The sequence below is a fragment of the Erythrolamprus reginae genome, chromosome 10, assembly GCF_031021105.1.
Source record: "Erythrolamprus reginae isolate rEryReg1 chromosome 10, rEryReg1.hap1, whole genome shotgun sequence".
Classification (NCBI taxonomy): domain Eukaryota; kingdom Metazoa; phylum Chordata; class Lepidosauria; order Squamata; family Dipsadidae; genus Erythrolamprus; species Erythrolamprus reginae.
The window spans coordinates 13,304,085-13,326,466 of record NC_091959.1 but is presented as its reverse complement, the minus strand read 5'-3'; the positions used below and the strand labels follow the sequence as shown (position 1 = coordinate 13,326,466).

General features: G+C 44.3%; 1 protein-coding gene across 1 annotated transcript in view; it reads right to left on the bottom strand.

The window, feature by feature from the left end:
- SV2B (synaptic vesicle glycoprotein 2B) overlaps positions 1 to 22,382 on the bottom strand; it is an 87,630-nt gene that overhangs the window by 25,017 nt on the left and 40,231 nt on the right. Inside the window, exon 2 of the mRNA XM_070763510.1 lies at positions 13,406 to 14,248. Coding sequence (XP_070619611.1) covers positions 13,406 to 13,880 — 475 coding nt within the window. The 5' untranslated portion in view covers positions 13,881 to 14,248. The remainder of the gene's footprint in view (positions 1 to 13,405; positions 14,249 to 22,382) is intronic.

Sequence of the window (22,382 nt, the reverse complement as noted above, 5' to 3'; positions counted from 1 at the left end):
ATTAGAGGCTACCCTCTGTTGTAATAGGAAGGAAGGATTGAGAGATGCTGTGGAAGGGAGGGAAAGAAAGAAGGAGGGAGGGAGGGAAGGAAGGAAGGAGATTATGAAAGAAGGGTAAAGGAGGGAGGGAAGAAAGGAAGGGAGGGAGGGAAGGAAGGAGATTATGAAAGAAGAGAAAGGGGGGAAGGAGGGGGGAGGGAGGGAAGGAAGGAAGGAAGGAAGGAAAAGATTATGAAAGAAGGGAAAGGCAGGGAGGGAAGAAAGGAAGGGAGGGAGGGAGGAAGGAAAGAAGGAAGGAAGGAAGAAAAAGATTATGAAAGAAGAGAAAGGGAGGGAGGGAAGGAAAGAAGGAGATTATGAAAGAAGAGAAAGGGGGAGGAGGGGGAGGGAGGGAAGGAAGGAGGGAAGGAAGGAAAAGATTATGAAAGAAGAGAAAGGGAGGGAGGGAGGAAAGAAGGAGGGAAGGAAGGAAGGAGATTATGAAAGGAGGGTAAAGGAGGGAGGGAAAAGGGAAGGAAGGAAGGAAGGAGAAGATTATGAAAGAAGAGAAAGGGGAAGGAGGGGGAGGGAGGGAAGGAAGGAGGGAAGGAAGGAAAAGATTATTAAAGAAGAGAAAGGGAGAGAGGGAGGAAAGAAGGAGGGAAGGAAGGAAGGAGATTATGAAAGAAGGGTAAAGGAGGGAGGGAAAAGGGAAGGAAGGAAAGAAGGAGATTATGAAAGAAGAGAAAGGGGAAGGAGGGGGAGGGAGGGAAGGAAGGAGGGAAGGAAGGAAAAGATTATTAAAGAAGAGAAAGGGAGAGAGGGAGGAAAGAAGGAGGGAAGGAAGGAAGGAGATTATGAAAGAAGGGTAAAGGAGGGAGGGAAAAGGGAAGGAAGGAAGGAAGGAGAAGATTATGAAAGAAGAGAAAGGGGGAAGGAGGGGGGAGGGAAGGAAGGAAGGAAAAGATTATGAAAGAAGAGAAAGGGAGGGAGGGAAGGAAAGAAGGAGATTATGAAAGAAGAGAAAGGGGAGGAGGGGGAGGGAGGGAAGGAAGGAGGGAAGGAAGGAAAAGATTATGAAAGAAGAGAAAGGGAGGGAGGAAAGAAGGAGGGAAGGAAGGAAGGAGATTATGAAAGGAGGGTAAAGGAGGGAGGGAAAAGGGAAGGAAGAAAGGAAGGAAGGAGAAGATTATGAAAGAAGAGAAAGGGAGGGAGGGAAGGAAAGAAGGAGATTATGAAAGAAGAGAAAGGGGAAGGAGGGGGAGGGAGGGAAGGAAGGAGGGAAGGAAGGAAAAGATTATTAAAGAAGAGAAAGGGAGAGAGGGAGGAAAGAAGGAGGGAAGGAAGGAAGGAGATTATGAAAGGAGGGTAAAGGAGGGAGGGAAAAGGGAAGGAAGGAAGGAGAAGATTATGAAAGAAGAGAAAGGGGGAAGGAGGGGGGAGGGAGGGAAGGAAGAAAGGAAAAATTATGAAAGAAGAGAAAGGGAGGGAAGGAAGGAAGGAAGGAAAAGATTATGAAAGAAGAGAAAGGGAGGGAGAGAAGGAAAGAAGGAGATTATGAAAGAAGAGAAAGGGGGAAGGAGGGGGAAGGAGGGAAGGAAGGAAGGAAGGAAGGAAGGAAGGAAGGAAGATTATCTATACAGCCAAGTGCAAATATAAATGACCAGCTGGGAACAGGATGGAATAATGTACTGTAGTCCTTTCTCTGGCTCTAATCTCAGTCCTCGTAGGAAGCAAAATATTCACAAGTTGGCCAAGACAAAATGTACCGATGCAACCAATGTTCCAATGAAACATCCCCAAAGCAGAACAAATGAGGTGCCTGGTTCATTGCAAGAGCCCCAGTTTGATAAACAAGCTCCTACAAAGTCACAATTCATTTCTGACTGCCTTGTTTTACCCAGGGAAAGTGGGGAGTTGATTGGTTTCCTTTGGTGGTAGACCAAAGGCCCTGCAGCATTAACAACAGCAGCAGCCAGAAGCTTTACATCTGTGGTAATCAGCCATTGGAGGAGTCCATAAATATGGTTATTTCTCCTAATCAGGACAAAAGCAGAGGCTTTGTAGTGAGCAACACAACAATTTAGATGCATTTGCTTCAAGGCTGCAAGCCAGCTGTGATTCCCTTTCATGTTTGTTCATTATTCTTTCTTTAGCTTAGTTTTGTTTCGGGAGAGATGCCTCTTATCTTCTCTTCTCTCTTCTCTTCCCTTCGCATCTCTTCCCTTCTCTCCTCTCCTCTTCCCTTCCCATCTCTTCCCTTCTTTCCTCTTCTCTTCTCTCCTCTCCTCTCCTCTTCTCTTCCCTTCTCTCCTCTCCCCTCCTCTCCTCTTCTCTTCCCTTCCCATCTCTTCCATTCTTCCTCTCCTCTCCTCTCTCCTCTCCTCTTCTCTTCCCTTCTCTCCTCTCCCCCTCCTCTCCTCTTCTCTTCTCTTCCCATCTCTTCCCTTCTCTCCTCTTCTCTTCTCTTCCCATCTCTTCCCTTCTCTCCTCTCCTCTCCTCTTCTCTTCTCTTCCCTTCCCTTCTCTCCTCTCCCCTCCTCTTCTCTTCCCTTCCATCTCTTCCATTCTCTCCTCTCCTCTTCTCTCCTCTTCTCTTCCCATCTCTTCCTTCTCTCTTTCCTCTCATCTTCTCTTCCCTTCCCATCTCTTCCCTTCTCTCCTCTCCTCTTCTCTCCTCTTCTCTTCTCTTCCCATCTCTTCCCTTCTCTCCTCTCCTCTTCTCTTCCCTTCCCATCTCTTCCCTTCTTTCCTCTTCTCTTCTCTTCCCTTCTCTCCTCTCCTCTCCTCTTCTCTTCCCTTCTCTCCTCTCCTCTCCTCTTCGCTTCCCTTCTCTCCTCTCCCCTCCTCTCCTCTTCTCTTCTCTTCCCATCTCTTCCCTTCTCTCCTCTCTCTTCTCTTCCCATCTCTCCCTTCTCTCCTCTCCTCTCCTCTTCTCTTCTCTTCCCTTCCCTTCTCTCCTCTCCCCTCCTCTTCTCTTCCCTTCCATCTCTTCCATTCTCTCCTCTCCTCTTCTCTCCTCTTCTCTTCCCATCTCTTCCCTTCTCTCCTTTCCTCTCATCTTCTCTTCCCTTCCCATCTCTTCCCTTCTCTCCTCTCCTCTTCTCTCCTCTTCTCTTCTCTTCCCATCTCTTCCCTTCTCTCCTCTCCTCTTCTCTCCTCTTCTCTTCCCTTCCCATCTCTTCCCTTCTTTCCTCTTCTCTTCTCTTCCCTTCTCTCCTCTCCTCTCCTCTTCTCTTCCCTTCTCTCCTCTCCTCTCCTCTTCTCTTCCCTTCTCTCCTCTCCCCTCCTCTCCTCTTCTCTTCTCTTCCCATCTCTTCCCTTCTCTCCTCTTCTCTTCTCTTCCCATCTCTTCCTTCTCTCCTCTCCTCTCCTCTTCTCTTCTCTTCCCTTCCCTTCTCTCCTCTCCCCTCCTCTTCTCTTCCCTTCCATCTCTTCCATTCTCTCCTCTCCTCTTCTCCTCCTCTTCTCTTCCCATCTCTTCCCTTCTCTCCTTTCCTCTCATCTTCTCTTCCCTTCCCATCTCTTCCCTTCTCTCCTCTCCTCTTCTCTCCTTCTCTTCCCTTCCCATCTCTTCCATTCTCTCCTCTCCTCTCCTCTCCTCTTCTCTTCCCTTCTCTCCTCTCCCCTCCTCTTCTCTTCTCTTCCCTTCCCATCTCTTCCATTCTCTCCTCTCCTCTCCTCTCCTCTCCTCTCCTCTTCTCTTCCCTTCTCTCCTCTCCCCTCCTCTCCTCTTCTCTCTCTTCCCATCTCTCCTTCTCTCCTCTTCTCTTCTCATCTCTTCCCTTCTCTCCTCTCCTCTCCTCTTCTCTTCTCTTCCTTCCCTTCTCTCCTCTCCCCTCCTCTTCTCTTCCCTTCCATCTCTTCCATTCTCTCCTCTCCTCTTCTCTCCTCTTCTCTTCCCATCTCTTCCCTTCTCTCCTTTCCTCTCATCTTCTCTTCCCTTCCCATCTCTTCCCTTCTCTCCTCTCCTCTCCTCTTCTCTTCCCTTCTCTCCTCTCCCCTTCTCTCCTCTTCTCTTCCCTTCCCATCTCTTCCATTCTCTCCTCTCCTCTCCTCTCCTCTCCTCTTCTCTTCCCTTCTCTCGCTCCCCTCCTCTCCTCTTCTCTTCTCTTCCCATCTCTTCCCTTCTCTCCTCTTCTCTTCTCTTCCCATCTCTTCCCTTCTCTCCTCTCCTCTCCTCTCCTCTTCTCTTCCTTCCCTTCTCTCCTCTCCCCTCCTCTTCTCTTCCTTCATCTCTTCCATTCTCTCCTCTCCTCTCACTCCCTTCTCTTCCCATCTCTTCCCTTCACTCCTTCCTCCATCTCTCTCCTTCCCATCTCTCTTCCCTTCTCTCTCTCCTCTCCTCTTCTCTTCCCTTCTCTCCTCTCCCCTTCTCTCCTCTTCTCTTCCCTTCCCATCTCTTCCATCTCTCCTCTCCTCTCCTCTCCTCTCCTCACCTCTCCCTCTCTCCTCTCCTCTCCCTCCCACCCTCCTCTCCTCTTCTCTTCTCTTCCCATCTCTTCCCTTCTCTCCTCTTCTCTTCTCTTCCCATCTTCCCTTCTCTCCTCTTCTCTTCTCCTCCCTTCTCCTTCTCTCCTCTCCTCTTCTCTCTCTTCCCTTCCATCTCTCCCTTCTCTCCCTTCCTCTCTCTTCCTCTTCTCTTCCCATCTCTCCCTTCTCTCCTTCCTTTCCTCCTCATCTTCTCCCATCTCTTCCCTTCTCTCCTCCTCTCTCTTCTCTTCTCTTCCCATCCTCTTCCCTTCTCTCCTTTCCTCTCATCTTCTCTTCCCTTCCCATCTCTTCCCTTCTTTCCTCTCCTCTTCTCTCCTATTCTCTTCTCTTCCCTTCCCATCTCTTCCCTTCTCTCCTCTCCTCTTCTCTCCTCTTCTCTTCCCTTCCCATCTCTTCCCTTCTTTCCTCTTCTCTTCTCTTCCCTTCTCTCCTCTCCTCTTCTCTTCCCTTCCCTTCCCATCTCTTCCCTTCCCTTCCCTTCTTTCCTCTTCTCTTCTCTTCCCTTCTCTCCTCTTCTCTTCTCTTCCCTTCCATCTCTTCCATTCTCTCCTCTCCTCTTCTCTCCTCTTCTCTTCCCATCTCTTCCCTTCTCTCCTTTCCTCTCATCTTCTCTTCCCTTCCCATCTCTTCCCCTTCTTTCCTCTCCTCTTCTCTCCTCTTCTCTTCTCTTCCCATCTCTTCCCTTCTCTCCTCTCCTCTTCTCTCCTCTTCTCTTCCCTTCCCATCTCTTCCCTTCTTTCCTCTTCTCTTCTCTTCCCTTCTCTCCTCTCCTCTTCTCTTCTCTTCCCTTCCCTTCCCATCTCTCCTCTCCTCTTCTCTTCCCTTCCCATCTCTTCCCTTCTCTCCTCTTCTCTTCTCTTCTCTTCCCTCTCTCCTCTTCTCTTCTCTCTCTTCCCTTCTCTCCTCTCCTCTTCTCTTCCCTTCCCTTCCCATCTCTTCCTTCCCTTCCCTTCTTTCCTCTTCTCTTCTCTTCCCTTCTCTCCTCTTCTCTTCTCTTCCCTTCCCATCTCTTCCCTTCTCTCCTCTTCTCTTCCCTTCCATCTCTTCCATTCTCTCCTCTCCTCTTCTCTCCTCTTCTCTTCCCATCTCTTCCCTTCTCTCCTTTCCTCTCATCTTCTCTTCCCTTCCCATCTCTTCCCTTCTTTCCTCTCCTCTTCTCTCCTCTTCTCTTCTCTTCCCATCTCTTCCCTTCTCTCCTCTCCTCTTCTCTCCTCTTCTCTTCCCTTCCCATCTCTTCCCTTCTTTCCTCTTCTCTTCTCTTCCCTTCTCTCCTCTCCTCTTCTCTTCTCTTCCCTTCCCTTCCCATCTCTCCTCTCCTCTTCTCTTCCCTTCCCATCTCTTCCCTTCTCTCCTCTTCTCTTCTCTTCTCTTCCCCTCTCTCCTCTTCTCTTCTCTTCTCTTCCCTTCTCTCCTCTCCTCTTCTCTTCCCTTCCCTTCCCATCTCTTCCCTTCCCTTCCCTTCTTTCCTCTTCTCTTCTCTTCCCTTCTCTCCTCTTCTCTTCCCTTCTCTCCTCTCCTCTCCTCTTCTCTTCTCTTCTCTTCTCTTCTCTTCCCTTCCCATCTCTTCCCTTCCCTTCCCTCCTCTTCTCTTCTCTTCCCTTCCCTTCCCATCTCTCCTCTTCTCTTCCCATCTCTCCTCTTCTCTTCCCTTCCCTTCCCATCTCTCCCTCTCCTCTTCTCTTCGGATTATGGGGGCAATAGGCTGGCTCTCTTAAAAAGTGCTATTGCTAGCATGTTGTAAGCCGCCCTGAATCTAAGAAGAACGGCAGCATAAAAATCAAATAAATACAGTCCCCAGGTCACCAGCGGGAATGATTCAGGCTATCAGGAAAGTACGGATGCCCTGCTTTGACTCGAGCCTTCGCTGACAGATTAAAAAGGGATGGAGGGGGCTTTCTGCAGAGAAAATCCTTCGTGCCAGCTGTTCTCCAAAGCTTCTTAAAAGCAGACGCCATTCTCCTCCTTCACCCGGCACATACCGTATTTTTCGGTGTATAAGAGACACCGGTGCATAAGACGCACCTAGATTTTAGAGGGGGAAAACAAGGAAAAAAGTATTCTGAACCAAATGGTGTATTATATTGTTTAATAAAATACCAATGTAGCAGAATACTTTTTACAACCATGTATACTTTTTAAAACCATGTACACTTTTTACAAACTTCAAACTTGACAGCTTCATGATTTGTGGACTTCAACTCCCAGAATTCCTCCACCAGTCGTGCAAGCTCAGAAATGGGAATTGAAGTCCACAAGCCTTAAACTTGCTAGATTTGAAGACTCTTGCACTCCTAACCCCTAACTCAAGCAAATAAACAAAACAAACGAGGACCATTCATTTTGTTAGTTGTTCCTTTAGTCACAGAAATGGCTAGTGATAGAATCATTTACAATTACAGTTCCCTGCTGAGGTTGCCTTAATATTACTACTATATACCATGAGGTTTTCAAAGACCCCTCTCTTGACTACAGTGATCCCTCGGTTAGCGCGGGGGTTACGTTCCAAGACCTCCCGCGCTAACCGATTTCCGCGTTATACTGGATGCGGAAGTAAAAACACCATCTGCGCATGCGCGCCCTTTGTTCCATGGCCGCACATGCGCAGAAGGTGGAGCGACGCAAGTTCGGAGGCTGGCAATGCAATGGTGAATTTTCCGGGCTCCTCGCCGCTACCCACAGGGCAGCGCTGGCGGCAATGGCAATGGCAACCCTCCCTCCTTCCCTCCTTCCCTTCTCTCCCTCCCTCCTTCCCTCCTTCCTTCCTCTCACCGGCTTTCTTGGGGCAGCGCTGGCGGCAATGGCAATGGCAACCCTCCCTCCTTCCCTTCTCTCCCTCCCTCCTTCCTTCCCTCCTTCCCTTCTCTCCCTCCCTCCTTCCCTCCTTCCCTTCTCTCCCTCCCTGGTCGAGATTTTGGCCAATCAGCAATCAGTATGATGTCATCGGGCGGGGAAAACCGTGGTGTAGGAAAAAAAACGCGGACTTATTTTTTAATTAATATTTTTTGAAAAACCGCGTTGCAGCGTTTCGCACTAATCGAGAACGCGCAAATCGAGGGATCACTGTACTCTAATTTTCACAATTGAAGTGCATGCAAATATATAGGGATGGTGATTGCTGTGGTTAGCTCTGGCCCAGCTCCTGCCCCAAGGAATGTGCAGGTGGATGTGGGGGAGACATCCACATGCCGCAGGCCTGTTTTGCTCCCAATGGAATCTGCTGATGACGCCTCCTCTGACCAAGGAAGCATGAGTGACAGGGAAGTTTGGCAGACAGCCCAGGAGAAGATCAATCATCTGTATCATCCTTGGATTCTGAACAAGAATTAATGACACATCCACGCATGCGTAGAGTTATGCATAGGAGACAACAACTGAAGGATTATTACAACAGAAAATGAGGTCACCTGTGGTTGGGTGGGGCTCCAGTAATTAGGGCTGCTGCTATAAATAGCAGTGTGTGGGTTTGGCCGTTGTGGAAGAGTATCTGATCGCAGTTCTTCAGGAATCCTGTGTTGCTGTTTTCTGGACTTTGTTTGTTGATTTTTCACGCCTTTGAAACCAAAGCAGAGCAACGTGTGTGTGTGTGTGTATGTGTGTGTCTCACTTTGTTGGAAGAAGAAGGGGTGTGAAGTTTCTTCACAGTTGCTAGCTAAGTACTTAATGACTGCTTAAGGGAAATTGTACAGACTACCTGGTTGTTTTGGGACGAGTGCTCTTTGCAGTACAAAAAGAGTGCTTAGTTTATTTTGAATTTTGTGATAAAGAACATTGTTTTGAATTTTCAAACGTATGTCTGAAATTTGTACCTTTGAATTTTCAGGAGGCTCCTACCAGAGAGCCTGGCAGAACAGTGATAAACCTGAAATACTCCTTAAAAGGAGTGTTGCTAGAGCAGGGATCTCCAACCTTGGCAACTTTTAAGAGTTCCACCTACTTCCACCCACACCTTCTGCTTGCACCTCAGGCGGGAGGTGGCCACGTGAGGCTGGAGGGGAGCCGGGCAGGAGAGAGGGAAGCTCGTCCGAGGCCAAGAAGGAGGAAAGAGGAAAAAAGCAAGGAGCCCAGATGCAGCAGGCAGGGGGAAAAAGGAGAGCTGAGCCGAGACCAGGAAGTGACAGTCACCGATCAGTTGGACCTGCACACGCATCCTCATTTCCGCCGGTGGAACTGCGTTCCACCCCATCCTGCCTGCTGCCCACCCCTGGGTATAGGCATGTGCGCATGCATAATAGTGCACACCCACACTCTTTCGGCACCCAAGGAAAAAAAGGTTCGCCATCACTGACCTAGATTTTTCTCTGATCTCTTAGCAAACGTTTCTAAGTCTTGGCAAAATGGATCTCATTCTTTTTTTTCTCCTTCATCCATCCTTCAGTTTCAAAGCCTAATGAGCATCTACAGGATCTGGGGGGGGGATCAGGATGGCAGCTTAAAGCTCTACTCAGCTGGGCGGCACTTTGAACACAAGATTGGGGTGCACAGCTTTCAAAAAATGAGGAAAGGATACTGTTGGCATGGATGTAAGGAAAAAGGAGTATTTATGCATATGTTTTGGGAATGTAATAAAGTTCAAAAATTTTGGAAGCAAATACAAATGGAGGTGAATAAAATTTTATCACGAATGGCAACTGGAAAATAACCAAGGAAGCAACATTATTGATAAAAAATAGTGAGGTAAAAGAATACGAAGAAATCAAAACTGCAGCGATAGAAAGTGCCCAGGCAACTATAGTGCTTGGGTGGAAAGATGATAATAAATGGACGATAAAAAATTGGTGCAGGTACATGGTGGACCATATTCACTATGAAATTATGGAAATTAGATTACACAACTATAATGAAGAGAAATTAGCAGCAACAATGAGGCGGTGGGAGAAGGTTAAGAATTATACATTAACAATATCAGCACGCGATGCAAATGTAAAAAATAAAATTCAATCACTTTATAAAGAATGAACAATGTAATCCAGAGATAAAGCAAATGAACGATACAGAATTGAATCTTCCCTGGTGAAGGGGATTTTTATTTTCTTGTTTGGTGATGGTACACTTTTTATGTTTTATGTTTTTGCTTTTTGTAAAAAAATCAATAAAAATTATATTTAAAAAAAAAAGATTGGGGTGCACGGTTTTTGACTTAAAAAAAATATTATACCCTGAAAGTCCCTCCTGCTTAGTAAAGTTGTCTCTTCCACCTTACTGCTATGCAGTCCTGGCTTACAATTGAAAGAGACATCTGGAGGAGAGGAACAAAAATTATCCCAGCTGGGACACAAGCACCACGTTGAATCACTTTCAGATCCTGCAGTATTGCGTGGATATCGATTTACAAGACACGACAGAAAGGCATTTAAAGAAAAACGATGCTTTTCCAGTGTCTATCAGCACCAATAAACATAGAAACATAGAAGACTGACGGCAGAAAAAGACCTCACGGCCCATCTAGTCTGCCCTTATACTATTTCCTGTATTTTATCTTAGGATGGATCTATGTTTATCCCAGGCATGTTTAAATTCAGTTACTGTGGATTTACCAACCACGTCTGCTGGAAGTTTGTTCCAAGGATCTACTACTCTTTCAGTCAAATAATATTTTCTCACGTTGCTTTTGATCTTTTCCCCAACTAACTTCAGATTGTGTCCCCTTGTTCTTGTGTTCACTTTCCTATTAAAAACACTTCCCTCCTGGACCTTATTTAACCCTTTAACATATTTAAATGTTTTTGATTTTCCTTCTGTCCTCCAGACTATACAGATTGAGTTCATTAAGTCTTTCCTGATACGTTTTATGCTTAAGACCTTCCACCATTCTTGTAGCCCATCTTGGGACCCGTTCAATTTTATCCATATCTTTTTGTAGGTGAGGTCTCCAGAACTGAACACAGTATTCCAAATGTGGTCTCACCAGCGCTCTATATAAGGGGATCACAATCTCCCCCTTCCTGCTTGTTATACCTCTAGCTATGCAGCCAAGCATCCTACTTGCTTTTCCTACTGCCTGACCACCAAAGGGAAGAACAAAATTAATGCAATTCAAGGGAAGTAAAATTGTACAGGAGTTGCTTGAGGAGAGAAAACCCAAGTCAGGTGGTTTTTAGCTTGGCCCAGCAGAATTTCACTAATGTAATTATTGCCTAGTTTCCTCTAGCAAACTGTTTTCTTCAGAAAATGAAAAATCACTTGAATTCAACACACCTGCCAAGTTGGCTTTCAGAGGAGCAGGGGCAGTAGTGGGTTGTGTCCAGTCCACCCCTGTTTAATTGTAACTTGTTGCTTGTATCCTTAAGATTTTTATTAATATGGATCGTTTCCTGATTGCTTATTTGACCCTTGTGACAATCATGAAGTGTTGTACCTCATGATTCTTGACAAATGTCTCTTTTCTTTCATGTACACTGAGATTTCAAAATGAAAATCCCTTTCATCCAAAGAAATTTATTATTTTATTTTATTTTATTTTATTTTATTTTATTTTATTTTATTTTATTTTATTTTATTTTATTTTATTTTATTTTATTTTATTTTATTTTATTTTATTTTATTTTATTTTATTTTATTTTATTTTATTTTATTTTATTTTATTTTATTTTATTTTATTTTATTTTATTTTATTTTATTTTATTTTATTTTATTATTTTATTTTATTTTATTTTATTTTATTTTATTATTTTATATTTATATATTGATTTGAGATTTGATTTGATTTGATTTGAGATTTGATTTGATTTGATTTGATTGCCCCTCTCCATAGACTCAGGGTTGCTCACAGCAATAATAAAGACAATGTAAAACAAATCTAATAATTTAAAAAACACTAAAAACCCCATTATTAAGAGCAAACATACACACAAACATACCATGTATAAACTGTATAGGCCCAGGGGAGATGTCTCAATTCCCCCATGCCTGACGGCAGAGGTGGGTTTTAAGAAGTTTACGAAAGGCAAGGAGGATGGGGGCGGTTCTAATCTCGGGGGGAGCTGGTTCCAGAGGGTCGGGGCCACCACAGAGAAGGCTCTTCCCCTGGGTCCTGCCAAACGACATTGTTTAGTCGACAGGCTCCGGAGAAGGCCAACTCTGTGGGACCTAACCGGTCGCTGGGATTCGTGCGGCAGAAGGTGGTCCCATAGGTATTCTGGTCCGATGCCATGAAGGGCTTTATAGATCATAACCAACCAATGAGAATTGATAGATAAAACTGAAGAACTGCTCAAGAGACCACTATGAAATCCAGTGGCTGCTGGTGGCTGAAATGATAGCAGTTTGAAATCTGCCTTAAATTTCCCAAAGTTGGTTGTATGTCTGGATGTATGCGAATGAATTTGGTACTTTGGTCCAGCCTGAATCCCTAGACATATACAGTTGCTAGCCAGATAAAAACCTGGTATGTAGATTTCCTCCCTATTTTCCTCCTCCAAAACTAAGGTGCGTCTTATACTATTATTATTATTATTATTATTATTATTATTATTATTATTATTATTATTATTATTATTTAATTAGATTTGTATGCTGCCCCTCTCCGAGGACTCGGAGCAGCTCACAACAGCAATAGCTATACAATAGAATACAAATCAAATATGAAAACTAAATTAAAAAACCCATTTTTACTAAAAACTAGCAATTCTACAGAGTCACACCAATCTCATATGCTTAAATCAGAAGGGTAGGGGGAGAAGTTAATCCCCTCATGCTTGGCGGCATAGATGGGTCTTCAACATCTTGCGGAAGGCAAAGAGGGTGAGGGCAATTTGGATCTCAAGGGGGAGTTGATTCCAGAGGGCCGGGGCCGCCACAGAGAAGGCTCTTCCCCTGGGTCCCGCCGGATGACATTATTTAGTCGACGGAACCCGCAGAAGGCCAACTCTGTGGGACCTAATCGGCCGCTGGGATTCATGCGGTAGGAGGCGGTCCCATAGGTATTCTGGTCTGATATCATGTAGGGCTTTATAGGTCCTATACTCTGAAAAATATGGTATATAATCTGGAAGACTATACAGGCTCCTTCCTAGTTTATTGTATTATTTATTTTATTAACTGGATTTATATGCCACCCCTCTCCAGGGACTCGGGGTGGCTTATACAACATATAAAAAGAACAATACAATACAAATCCTAAATCCAATTAATATAAAACCCGCTTATCTTATTGAAGTTAGTTGGGGGAAAGATCAAAAGCAACATGAGAAAATATTATTTTACTGAAAGAGTAGTAGATCCTTGGAACAAACTTCCAGCAGACGTGGTAGATAAATCCACAGTAACTGAATTGAAACATGCCTTGGATAAACATATATCCATCCTAAGATAAAATACAGAAAATAGTATAAGGGCAGACTAGATGGACCATGAGGTCTTTTTCTGCCATCAGACTTCTATGTTTCTATCTAATCTAAAATCTCCATTACATTAAAAAATCAATCATTCCCGCTCAACAACAGCATTTATTTATTTATTTATTTTATTTATTAATCTGATTTGTATGCCACCCCTCTCCGCAGACTCGGGGCGGCTCACAGCAATAATAGTACAATGTAAACAAATCTAATATTTAAGTTAATTTAAAACCCCAATTTAGAAACCAATCATACATACTAACATACCATGCATAAATTTTATAAGCCTAGGGGGAGGGAAAGTCTCAATTCCCCCATGCCTGACAGCAAAGGTGGGTTTTAAGGAGCTTACGAAAGGCAAGGAGGGTGGGGGCAACTCTGATATCTGGGGGGAGTTGGTTCCAAAGGGTCGGGGCCACCACAGAGAAGGCTCTTCCCCTGGGTCCCGCCAAATGACATTGTTTAGTTGACGGGACCCGGAGAAGGCCAACTCTGTGGGACCTAGCTGGTCACTGGGATTCGTGCGGCAGAAGGCGGTCCCGGAGATATTCTGGTCCGGTGCCATGAAGGGCTTTATAGCATACATATCAACTCACCTAACATTCCTTTGTTGGAGCTTGATAAGCACATGTCTTTTTCTGCGCTGGGCAAGACAAAGCCAACCACAAAGACTTCCACTCCATCCGCCATCAGGGCCAAGCCCAGCACAATGAAAAGCATCCACTGGAATCGCCCATGGCCGCATTCCCCAATGATGTTCTCATACTGGTGGGCCAGCTGTTCTTCGTCTTCCATCTTTTCCGCTATCAGCTCATCGTGGTCTCGGAACTCGTTGGACAGACCGGCTTTCTTCTGCTTGGGCTTGTCATCCGGGTGAGGAATGCCCTGGTACTCTCCTTCGTAGACTTCGTCGTCTTCGTCGTGGCCTTCAGTGGCATCGCTCTGGGCGTCTTCCTCCTGGTTCCGCTCGTCCCCAGTGTGATAGGTTGAGTCGTTGGGAGCATAACCTGTGTAGCCCCCATCCTGGTAGCGATAGTCATCAAATCCATGGCTCCCTTGGTTTCTATCCATTTTGAGCAAATATGCCTGGATGGACAGTTATATTTTTATGAATGTTTGTATCGTATCTTCTGCAAATGGATATATTTTAACCCGTTCAGTTAACTACAGGGGCATAGCCGCCTCTTCTTTTGAAGATGTGTTTTATAGGCGATCAAACCAGCCACCATTTAGATGACGCTTGAGTTAAGGAAGTGTGTCTTTCCTAAAGCATGCCATGGTATGTTAGTTCTGCCTTTTTGTGTCTTCTGAATCCTTCAGCTGTCAAACAATGATGGGAGTGGGGGACCCAAGGGATCGGCTGCTCTTCTCATCAGGTGCTAATGAATTTTGGCAGATTCTTTCCTTTCCTGGTCCATCTTCCTGTGGAAAGTCACATCCTAGAGAAGAAAAGGGAGGAAAGAGGGGAAAATACACAATTAAATGCTTTGAAAGACAGAGGAAGGTCAGGCCGTGGTACTTCACCAGAAGAGCCCTTCACTCCTCCACTCGTAACAGAATACCTTACGAAAATAGACTAACTATCCTGGATCTTGAAAGCTTAGAACTGCGACGCCTAAAACACGATTTAAGTATTGCCCACAAGATCATATGCTGCAACGTCCTTCCGGTCAATGACTACTTCAGCTTCAACAGCAACAACACAAGAGCACGCAACAGATTCAAACTTAACATCAACCGCTCCAAACTTGACTGTAAAAAATATGACTTTAACAATCGAGTTGTCGAAGCGTGGAACTCATTGCCAGACTCAGTGGTGTCAGCCCCCAGCCCCAAACATTTCTCCCTAAGACTCTCCACGATTGACCTCTCCAGGTTCCTAAGAGGCCAGTAAGGGGCGTACATAAGTGCACTGATGTGCCTATCGTCCCCTGTCCAATCTTCTTTCCTTATCTCATATATCATACATTTTCTCTCCTTTCCTCCAACCTCTCTTATTTCTTACTTTCTATCATTATATATATTACTTAATGTCTATTCTCCTTCATATGTATTGTATATTGGACAAAGAATAAATAAGTAAGTAAGTAAGTAAGTAAGTAAGTAAGTAAGTAAGTAAGTAAGTAAGTAAGTAAGTAAATAAATAAATAAATTTCTGACACATTTCTTTCACAAAACTTGCCTGGTAGAAATACCAAAGGGATTGACGTTCCACTTGTCTGTAAACTATTAGAGTTTGTTGCAGGAAAATCAATTTCCAGAAGCACACACCGATGACTGATTCAGCTGGATTCATTCACTTTTTTACATACAAGAATATAGATGAAGGAAATTTTACAATACCAATATAGATTCTTCTTCAAACAATTACAGGTAGCAGAGAACAGTTAGTTTCATTTCAGCAGGAGACAAGCGCAGAGTAGACAATAGCAATAGCATTTAGACTTATATACCGGTTCCTAGTGCTTTTACAGCCCTCTCTAAGTGATTTACAGAATCACCATATTTCCCCCAACTGTCTGGGTCCTCATTTTACCCACCTCGGAAGGAAGGAAGGCTGAGTCAACCTGGACTCGGTGGTGAGATTTGAACTACTGAACTACAGCTAGCAGTTAAGCCACGCCCAGCCTTAAGCTAACATCTCAATTTCGATTCTCTGCACAGACTCAGAAGTGGTTAGCTCCTATTGGCTGACTCAGTTGCTAAGCCTATTCATTGACTAACCTTGTTAACATGGTCTTCCCAGTCATGAATATTCTAACAGAAACATCTTATGGAAGGGAGAAAAAGGCAGCCGAAACATATTTAATGACACCGTGGTCCCCAGAATGACTTGGCGTGTTCCATTTATATTTCATATTTTGTTCAGGAGCTCAGGCCTGGCTAGCCCTCCATTCCTCTTCCTTCAGGGAGTTTCATGGTTGAGGATGGGCTAAAATCTGTGTTTCTTTGCTCCTAGTCCAACACTTTCACAACTACACCGCATCGGTGTAGTTTTTATGTACTTTTTTCCAATAGCCCCTTACTTTGGGGTAATTGTTTTATATTTATTTATCTATTTATCTATTTATCTATTATTTATCTATTTATCTATTATTTATCTATCTATTCATCTATTCATCTATTCATCTATTCATCTATTCATCTATTCATCTATTCATCTATTCATCTATTCATCTATTCATCTATTCATCTATTTATTTATCTATCTATTTATTTATTTATCTATTTACCTATTTATCTATTTACCTATTTATCTATTTACCTATTTATCTATTTATCTATTTATTTATCAATCAATCAATCAAACAATCAACTATAGGATAGTACAGTGGAACCCCGACATAAGAGCTGCTCGACTTAAGAGCTACTCGAGATAAGAGCTGGGAGAGGAGAGACATTTTTTTATTTTATTTTATTTATTACTTGGATTTGTATGCCGCCCCTCTCCGCGATACGAGCCGAGAAGAGCTGGGCTGGCTTACTTTCCTTCCTTCCCGCGCTGATGCAGAGCCACTCGAACAAAGCGTCGCGCCCCTCTGATGCTTTCGGCAGCTTCCGAAGCGACGCTGGGCTCTTTTGCCGCCAAAAGCGTCAGGGGGGCGTGACGCTTTGTTCGAGTGGCTCTGCATCAGCGCGGGAAGGAAGGAAAGTAAGCCAGCCCGGCTCTTCTCGGCTCGTATCCCGGCACCTGGTGAGTGGAGAGGCGGTCGCCTCCCCTGCCGCCCCACTCTGGGGTTCCTTGGCTTCTGCTGGGGGTGGGGGGATCCGAACGCTGTTTTGAATTTCACATTCCGAGTGGCCCAAACGCCAAAGGCGAACTTCCGCACCTCAGGAGTTAGCTCGCAAACGGCGCGGCTGTTTTAAAACATCGCTGCCGGCCTGGGGGGGGAGAGGGAAAGGGGGGAGAGGGGGGAGAGAAAGAGAGAGGGAAAGGGGGGAGAGGGGGGAGAGAAAGAGAGAGGGATAGAAAGAGAGAGAGACTGAGAGATGCTCAGTGAGCCTTTCTTTGAAGTTGCCTTTCTTTCTTTCTTTCTTTCTTTCTTTCTTTCTTTCTCTCTTTCTTTTTCTCTCTTGCTCTCTTGCTCTTTCATTCTTTTTTCTTTCTCTTTCTTTCTTTCTTTCTCTTTCTTTCTTTCTTTCTTTCTCTTGCTTTCTTTCTTTCTCTTTCTTTCTCTCCTTCCTTCCCTCCTTCCATTTCTTTCATTCTCCCTCTCTATTTTTATTTCTCTTTCATTTTCTTTCTTTCTCTCTTGCTTGCTTTCTTTCTTGCTCTTTTTCTTTCTCTCTTTTACCTTCCCTTCCTCTATTTCTTGCTTTCCTTTTCCTTCCTCCCTTCTTTCCTCCCTCTACAGGATTGGGTGGCAGTGAAGTTACTCTCCCCTTTCATAAGTTTCCTTGCTTCCTTCCTCTGTTCCTGTCCCTTCACCCTTTCTTTCTTCCTTTCTTTCTTCCTTCCTTTCTTTCTTTCCTTCCTTACTTTCCTCCCTCCATTTCTTGCTTTCCTTTTCCTTCCTCCCTTCTTTCCTCCCTCTACAGGATTGGGTGGCAGTGAAGTTGAATAAATAACTACAGTTTAATGAATAAAAATAAAAGTTTGCCATGTTGATTGTTTTGGGTAAAAAGAGGAAGGGAAGGAAAGCTCTCAGCTTATCATCTTATTAATAAGTAAAGTTACATTTATTCTTGCAATGTCTTTTTGCATAATTTAGACTAACTTTGTGAGTTTTTTTGAGGGCTGGAACCAATTAAAATTATTTACATTAATTCCTATGGGGAAAAGTCGTTCGAGATAAGAGCTGCTCGACTTAAGAGCGCAGGTCCGGAACGAATTAAACTCGTATCTCGAGGTACCACTGTAGTTTATATACACATAACATAGAAAATAATGATAAAGGAAGACAAATAAGACAGTAGGCCAGGGACGGTAGGCACAATGGTGCGCTTATGCACGCCCCTTACAGACCTCTTAGAAAAGGGGAGAGGTCAACTGTAGACAATCTAAGGTTGAAGATTTTGGGGTTTGGGGACCACAGAGTCAGGTAGTGAATTCCAGGCATTGATCACTCTATTGCTGAAGTCGTATTTTCTGCAGTCTATTTCGGAGCTGTTTAAATTTAGTTTGAATCTTATTGCATGCTTGTGTGTTGTTGCGGTTGAAGGTGAAGTAGTCCTTAACGGGAAGGACATTTTGGCATGCGATTTTGTAAACTATGTTTAGATCAGTTCAGAGACAACACCAACACTCCACAGTCTGCATTGTTTGCCGATCTGTTTCTGGTCACAATTCAAAGTGTTGGTTATCACCTATAAAGCCCTTCATGGCACCGGACCAGATTATCTCCGGGACCGCCTTCTGCCGCACGAATCCCAGCGACCAGTTAGGTCCCACAGAGTGGGCCTTCTCTGGGTCCCGTCAACTAAACAATGTCGTTTGGCAGGACCCAGGGGAAGAGCCTTCTCTGTGGTGGCCCCGGCCCTCTGGAACCAACTCCCCCCAGAGATTAGAATAGCCCCCACCCTCCTTGCCTTTCTTAAGCTCCTTAAAACCCACCTCTGCCATCAGGCATGGGGGAACTGAGATATTCTTTCCCCCTAGGCCTCTACAATTTATGCATGGTATGTTTGTATGTATGATTAGTTTTATAACAAGGGTTTTTAGCTGTTTTAGTATTGGATTGTCAGATGCTGTTTTTACCACTATTGTTAGCTGCCCCGAGTCCATGGAGAAGGGCGGCATACAAATCCAATAAATAAATAAATAAATAAGTAAGTAAGTAAGTAAGTAAGTAAGTAAGTAAGTAAATAAGTAAATAAGTAAATAAGTAAATAAGTAAATAAGTAAATAAGTAAATAAGTAAATAAGTAAATAAGTAAATAAGTAAATAAGTAAATAAGTAAATAAGTAAATAAGTAAATAAGTAAATAAGTAAATAAGTAAATAAGTAAATAAGTAAATAAGTAAATAAGTAAATAAGTAAATAAGTAAATAAGTAAATAAGTAAATAAGTAAATAAGTAAATAAGTAAATAAGTAAATAAGTAAATAAGTAAATAAGTAAATAAGTAAATAAGTAAATAAGTAAATAAGTAAATAAGTAAATAAGTAAATAAGTAAACAAACAAACAAACAAACAAACAAACAAACAAACAAATAAACGTAGTTGTCAATTGTCTAATTTCAGTATTTCAAGTCTGGTGAAATACTGGAATTCACTATCTGACTCTGTGGTCCCCAAACCCCAAAATCCTCAACCTTAGATTGTCTACAGTTGACCTCTCCCCTTTTCTAAGAGGTCTGGTGGAGTAAGGTGTATTTTGTTGCAGGGGGAGGCGTGAAGGACACTTCTTGTGCATTCTTATTTCCTTCCCAGGATCCTGGAATCCCCCCAAATCATGAATTTCAATCAGGATGGCGAACAAACCTGAAATGAATTGCACAGAAAAGCAACGAGCAGCTGGCCACTCCTCCAGACTCTTGGAACGACAGAGGCACAAAAAATTTATAGCTCCCATTTTCAAGATTTCCCCTCTGCCTCTTTCTCTCTGCGAGGAAGGCAGCATTAGCTAATGAGCCATGAGTCTCTTTTTCGATTCCACTTGGAAGGATAGTCATCTTCTGGATCCCCTGATAGAGCTTCAGGCCATCCTTTCCATTTCAATGGCAGGGCGGGAGGGGGAAGGCTCAAACGGTCCAGTTTGACTCAGCATTTGCAATGTTGCACTGAAATGCACTCAGATCTATGACGGCTCTTGCAGAAAACGGTGGGAGCTGCAGCTCCCTTTAATTCAGGCCTCTGACGAAAGGGGCTATGGCCCTTGGAAATGGGTGGTTTTTTTTATAAAATAGGTGAATTAAAAATAGTATTACCAGACTCCTCCCATTTTTTTAATTTATTATTAGGGTCGGAAGGGACTTTGTAGGTCATCTAGTCCAGCCTCCCCACTCAAGCAGGAGTCCCTACACCAGTGATGGCAAACCTATGACATGGGTGCCACAGGTGGCATGCGGAGCCATATCTGCTGGCACGCAAGCCGTTGCCCTAGCTCAGCTCCAACATGCATGTATGTGCCGGCCAGCTTATTTTTGGCTTGTACAGAGGCTCTTGGAGGGCATTTTTGGCTTCCAGGGAGCCTCCGGGGAGATGGTGGAGGGCGTTTTTACCATCCCGATCAGTTTCCGGTCACAATTCAAAGTGTTGGTTATGACCTATAAAGCCCTTTATGGCACCCGACCAGGTTATCTCAGGGACTGCCTTCTGCTGCATGAATCCCAGTGACCAGTTAGGTCCCACAGAGTGGGTCTTCTCCGTGTCCCGTCAACTAAACAATGCCGCTTGGTGGGACCCAGGGGAAGAGCCTTCTCTGTGGCGGCCCCAGCCCTCTGGAACCAACTCTCCCCAGAGGTTAGAATTGCCCCCACCCTCCTTGCCTTTCGTAAGCTACTTAAAACCCACCTCTGCCGCCAGGCATGGGGGAATTGAGATACTCTTTCCCCCTAGGCCTTTACAATTTTATGCATGGAATGTCTGTGTGTATGTTTGGTTTTTTATAATAATGGGTTTTTAATTGTTTTTAGTATTGGATTATTATTATATGCTGTTTTATTATTGCTGTTAGCTGCCCCGAGTCTCCGGAGAGGGCCAGCATACAAATCCAATTAATCAATAAACAAACAAACAAACAAACAAACAGATAAATAAATAAATCCCCTGGTTCCAAGGAAGCCTTTGGAGCCTGGGGAGGGCAAAACACGAGCCTACTGGGCCCACCAGAAGTTGGGAAACAGGCCGTTTCTGACCTCCAGATGGCCTCCGGGGGTGGGGGAAGCTGTTTTTGCCCTCCCCAGGCATTGAATTTGTTATGCCGGGCTCTTTGCTAGTTAGGAATGCAAATTCAAACACACACCGGCACAGAAGAAATGAAACAATTTATCCAAACTGTTTTTAAAAGCACACACTTTAAAAAGAGCCAAATTTCTCTCACCCAGATAACAGTCCTGGAATGCGGCCAAAGGCCAAAACGAGAGCAATTAAGGCAGCTGTGAATCTTCACAGCCACCCCCTTCTATGAGTCCAGTTAACTGTGAAGTGTTCAAAAAGTCAGTAGAAGTCCTGGAATAATCCAAACAGTAGCAAACGGATAAAGGCCCACACGCACACTCCCCAACGCCTGTAATTTACCACCCAACACATTAACCTAATTGCCTCAGCAACAGGTGTTCTCCCCTATCTTCGATGATGCCTGCATAGCTGGTCCCTCATGTTGTCATGAGCCTGCGCATACGGGCATCTACCAGCGGATCCTCCTCCGAGTCTGACATCTCACTAATGGGAGCATTAACTGATGGGCTGGCTGCACCCATCACTCCATCCACTTTCTATCCTTGGCAATGAATCTTCACTATCAGAATCTTCTGGCAATAACACACCTCTCTGTGAACCCAAGAATTCCCCTGAAGCAACGTCCACATTCCCCATTGCAGAAGTTGGCCCAGAGCCAACCACAACAGAATTATGGATGTGGGCACTCATGCATGTTTGATAGCACATGCTCTTTCGGCACCCGAGGAAAAAAAGGTTTGCCACACTGCCCTACACCATTTCGGACATATGGCAGTCCAGTCTCCCCTTGAAAGTCTCAAGTGTTTCCCTTTCCTCATCCAAACATTGACTCCTCACCTGCAATTTTGCATAACCGGGGTGGCGCAGCAGGTAGAGTGCTGTACTGCAGGCCACTGAAGCTGACTTGTAGATCTGAAGGTCAGTGGTTCAAATCTCATCACCAGCTCAAGGTTGACTCAGCCTTTCATTCTTCCGAGGTGGGTAAAATGAGGACCCGGATTGTGGGGGCAATAGCCTAGCTCTGTTAAAAAAGTGCTATTGCTAACATGTTGTAAGCCGCCCTGAGTCTAAGGAGAAGGGCGGCATAAAAATCGAATAAATAAATAATAAATAATAGTTCTGAGGATGCATCTGGATTAAGAACCATGGTGGTGCAGTTCAGAGGTGGGTTCCTGCCAGTTAGAACCAATTCTATAGGTCCGGTAGTGGGAATTCCTCCCCGCTCGCCGAACTAGCAGTGATGGCTGGCTGGACACACCGCCAAACCAGCTCTCTCAGCAGTGCTATAGACGCTGCCAACTTATTTATTTATTTTATTTATTAAATTTTATGCCGCCCCTCTCCATAGACTCGGGGCGGCATACAAATTTAATAAATAAAATACATTTTTTTTTGCTTCTGTGCACACGTGAGGAAGCGAACTGACAGCATAATTTGCACAATTCCAAGTTAGGTTCCTTCTCAATTCATGCAATGTCCATTTCTCCTCAGTGTTGATGTGATGTTATTTATTTTCAGTACTGTGATCTTGACCGGGTCTTAACAGATTTCAATGAAAAATATTTGGAACCCAAGAAAAATGCACACCAAATAAAAACGCATGAACAAGGTGCTTAAGAAACAACCCAGGGCTAAAAGCACGTCCATGCAGAATGGGTTTGACGTATTTGATGTCCATACAAAATGAATTTGACATACAAATAAGCATGGCTGAGGCCAAGTGTAACTCC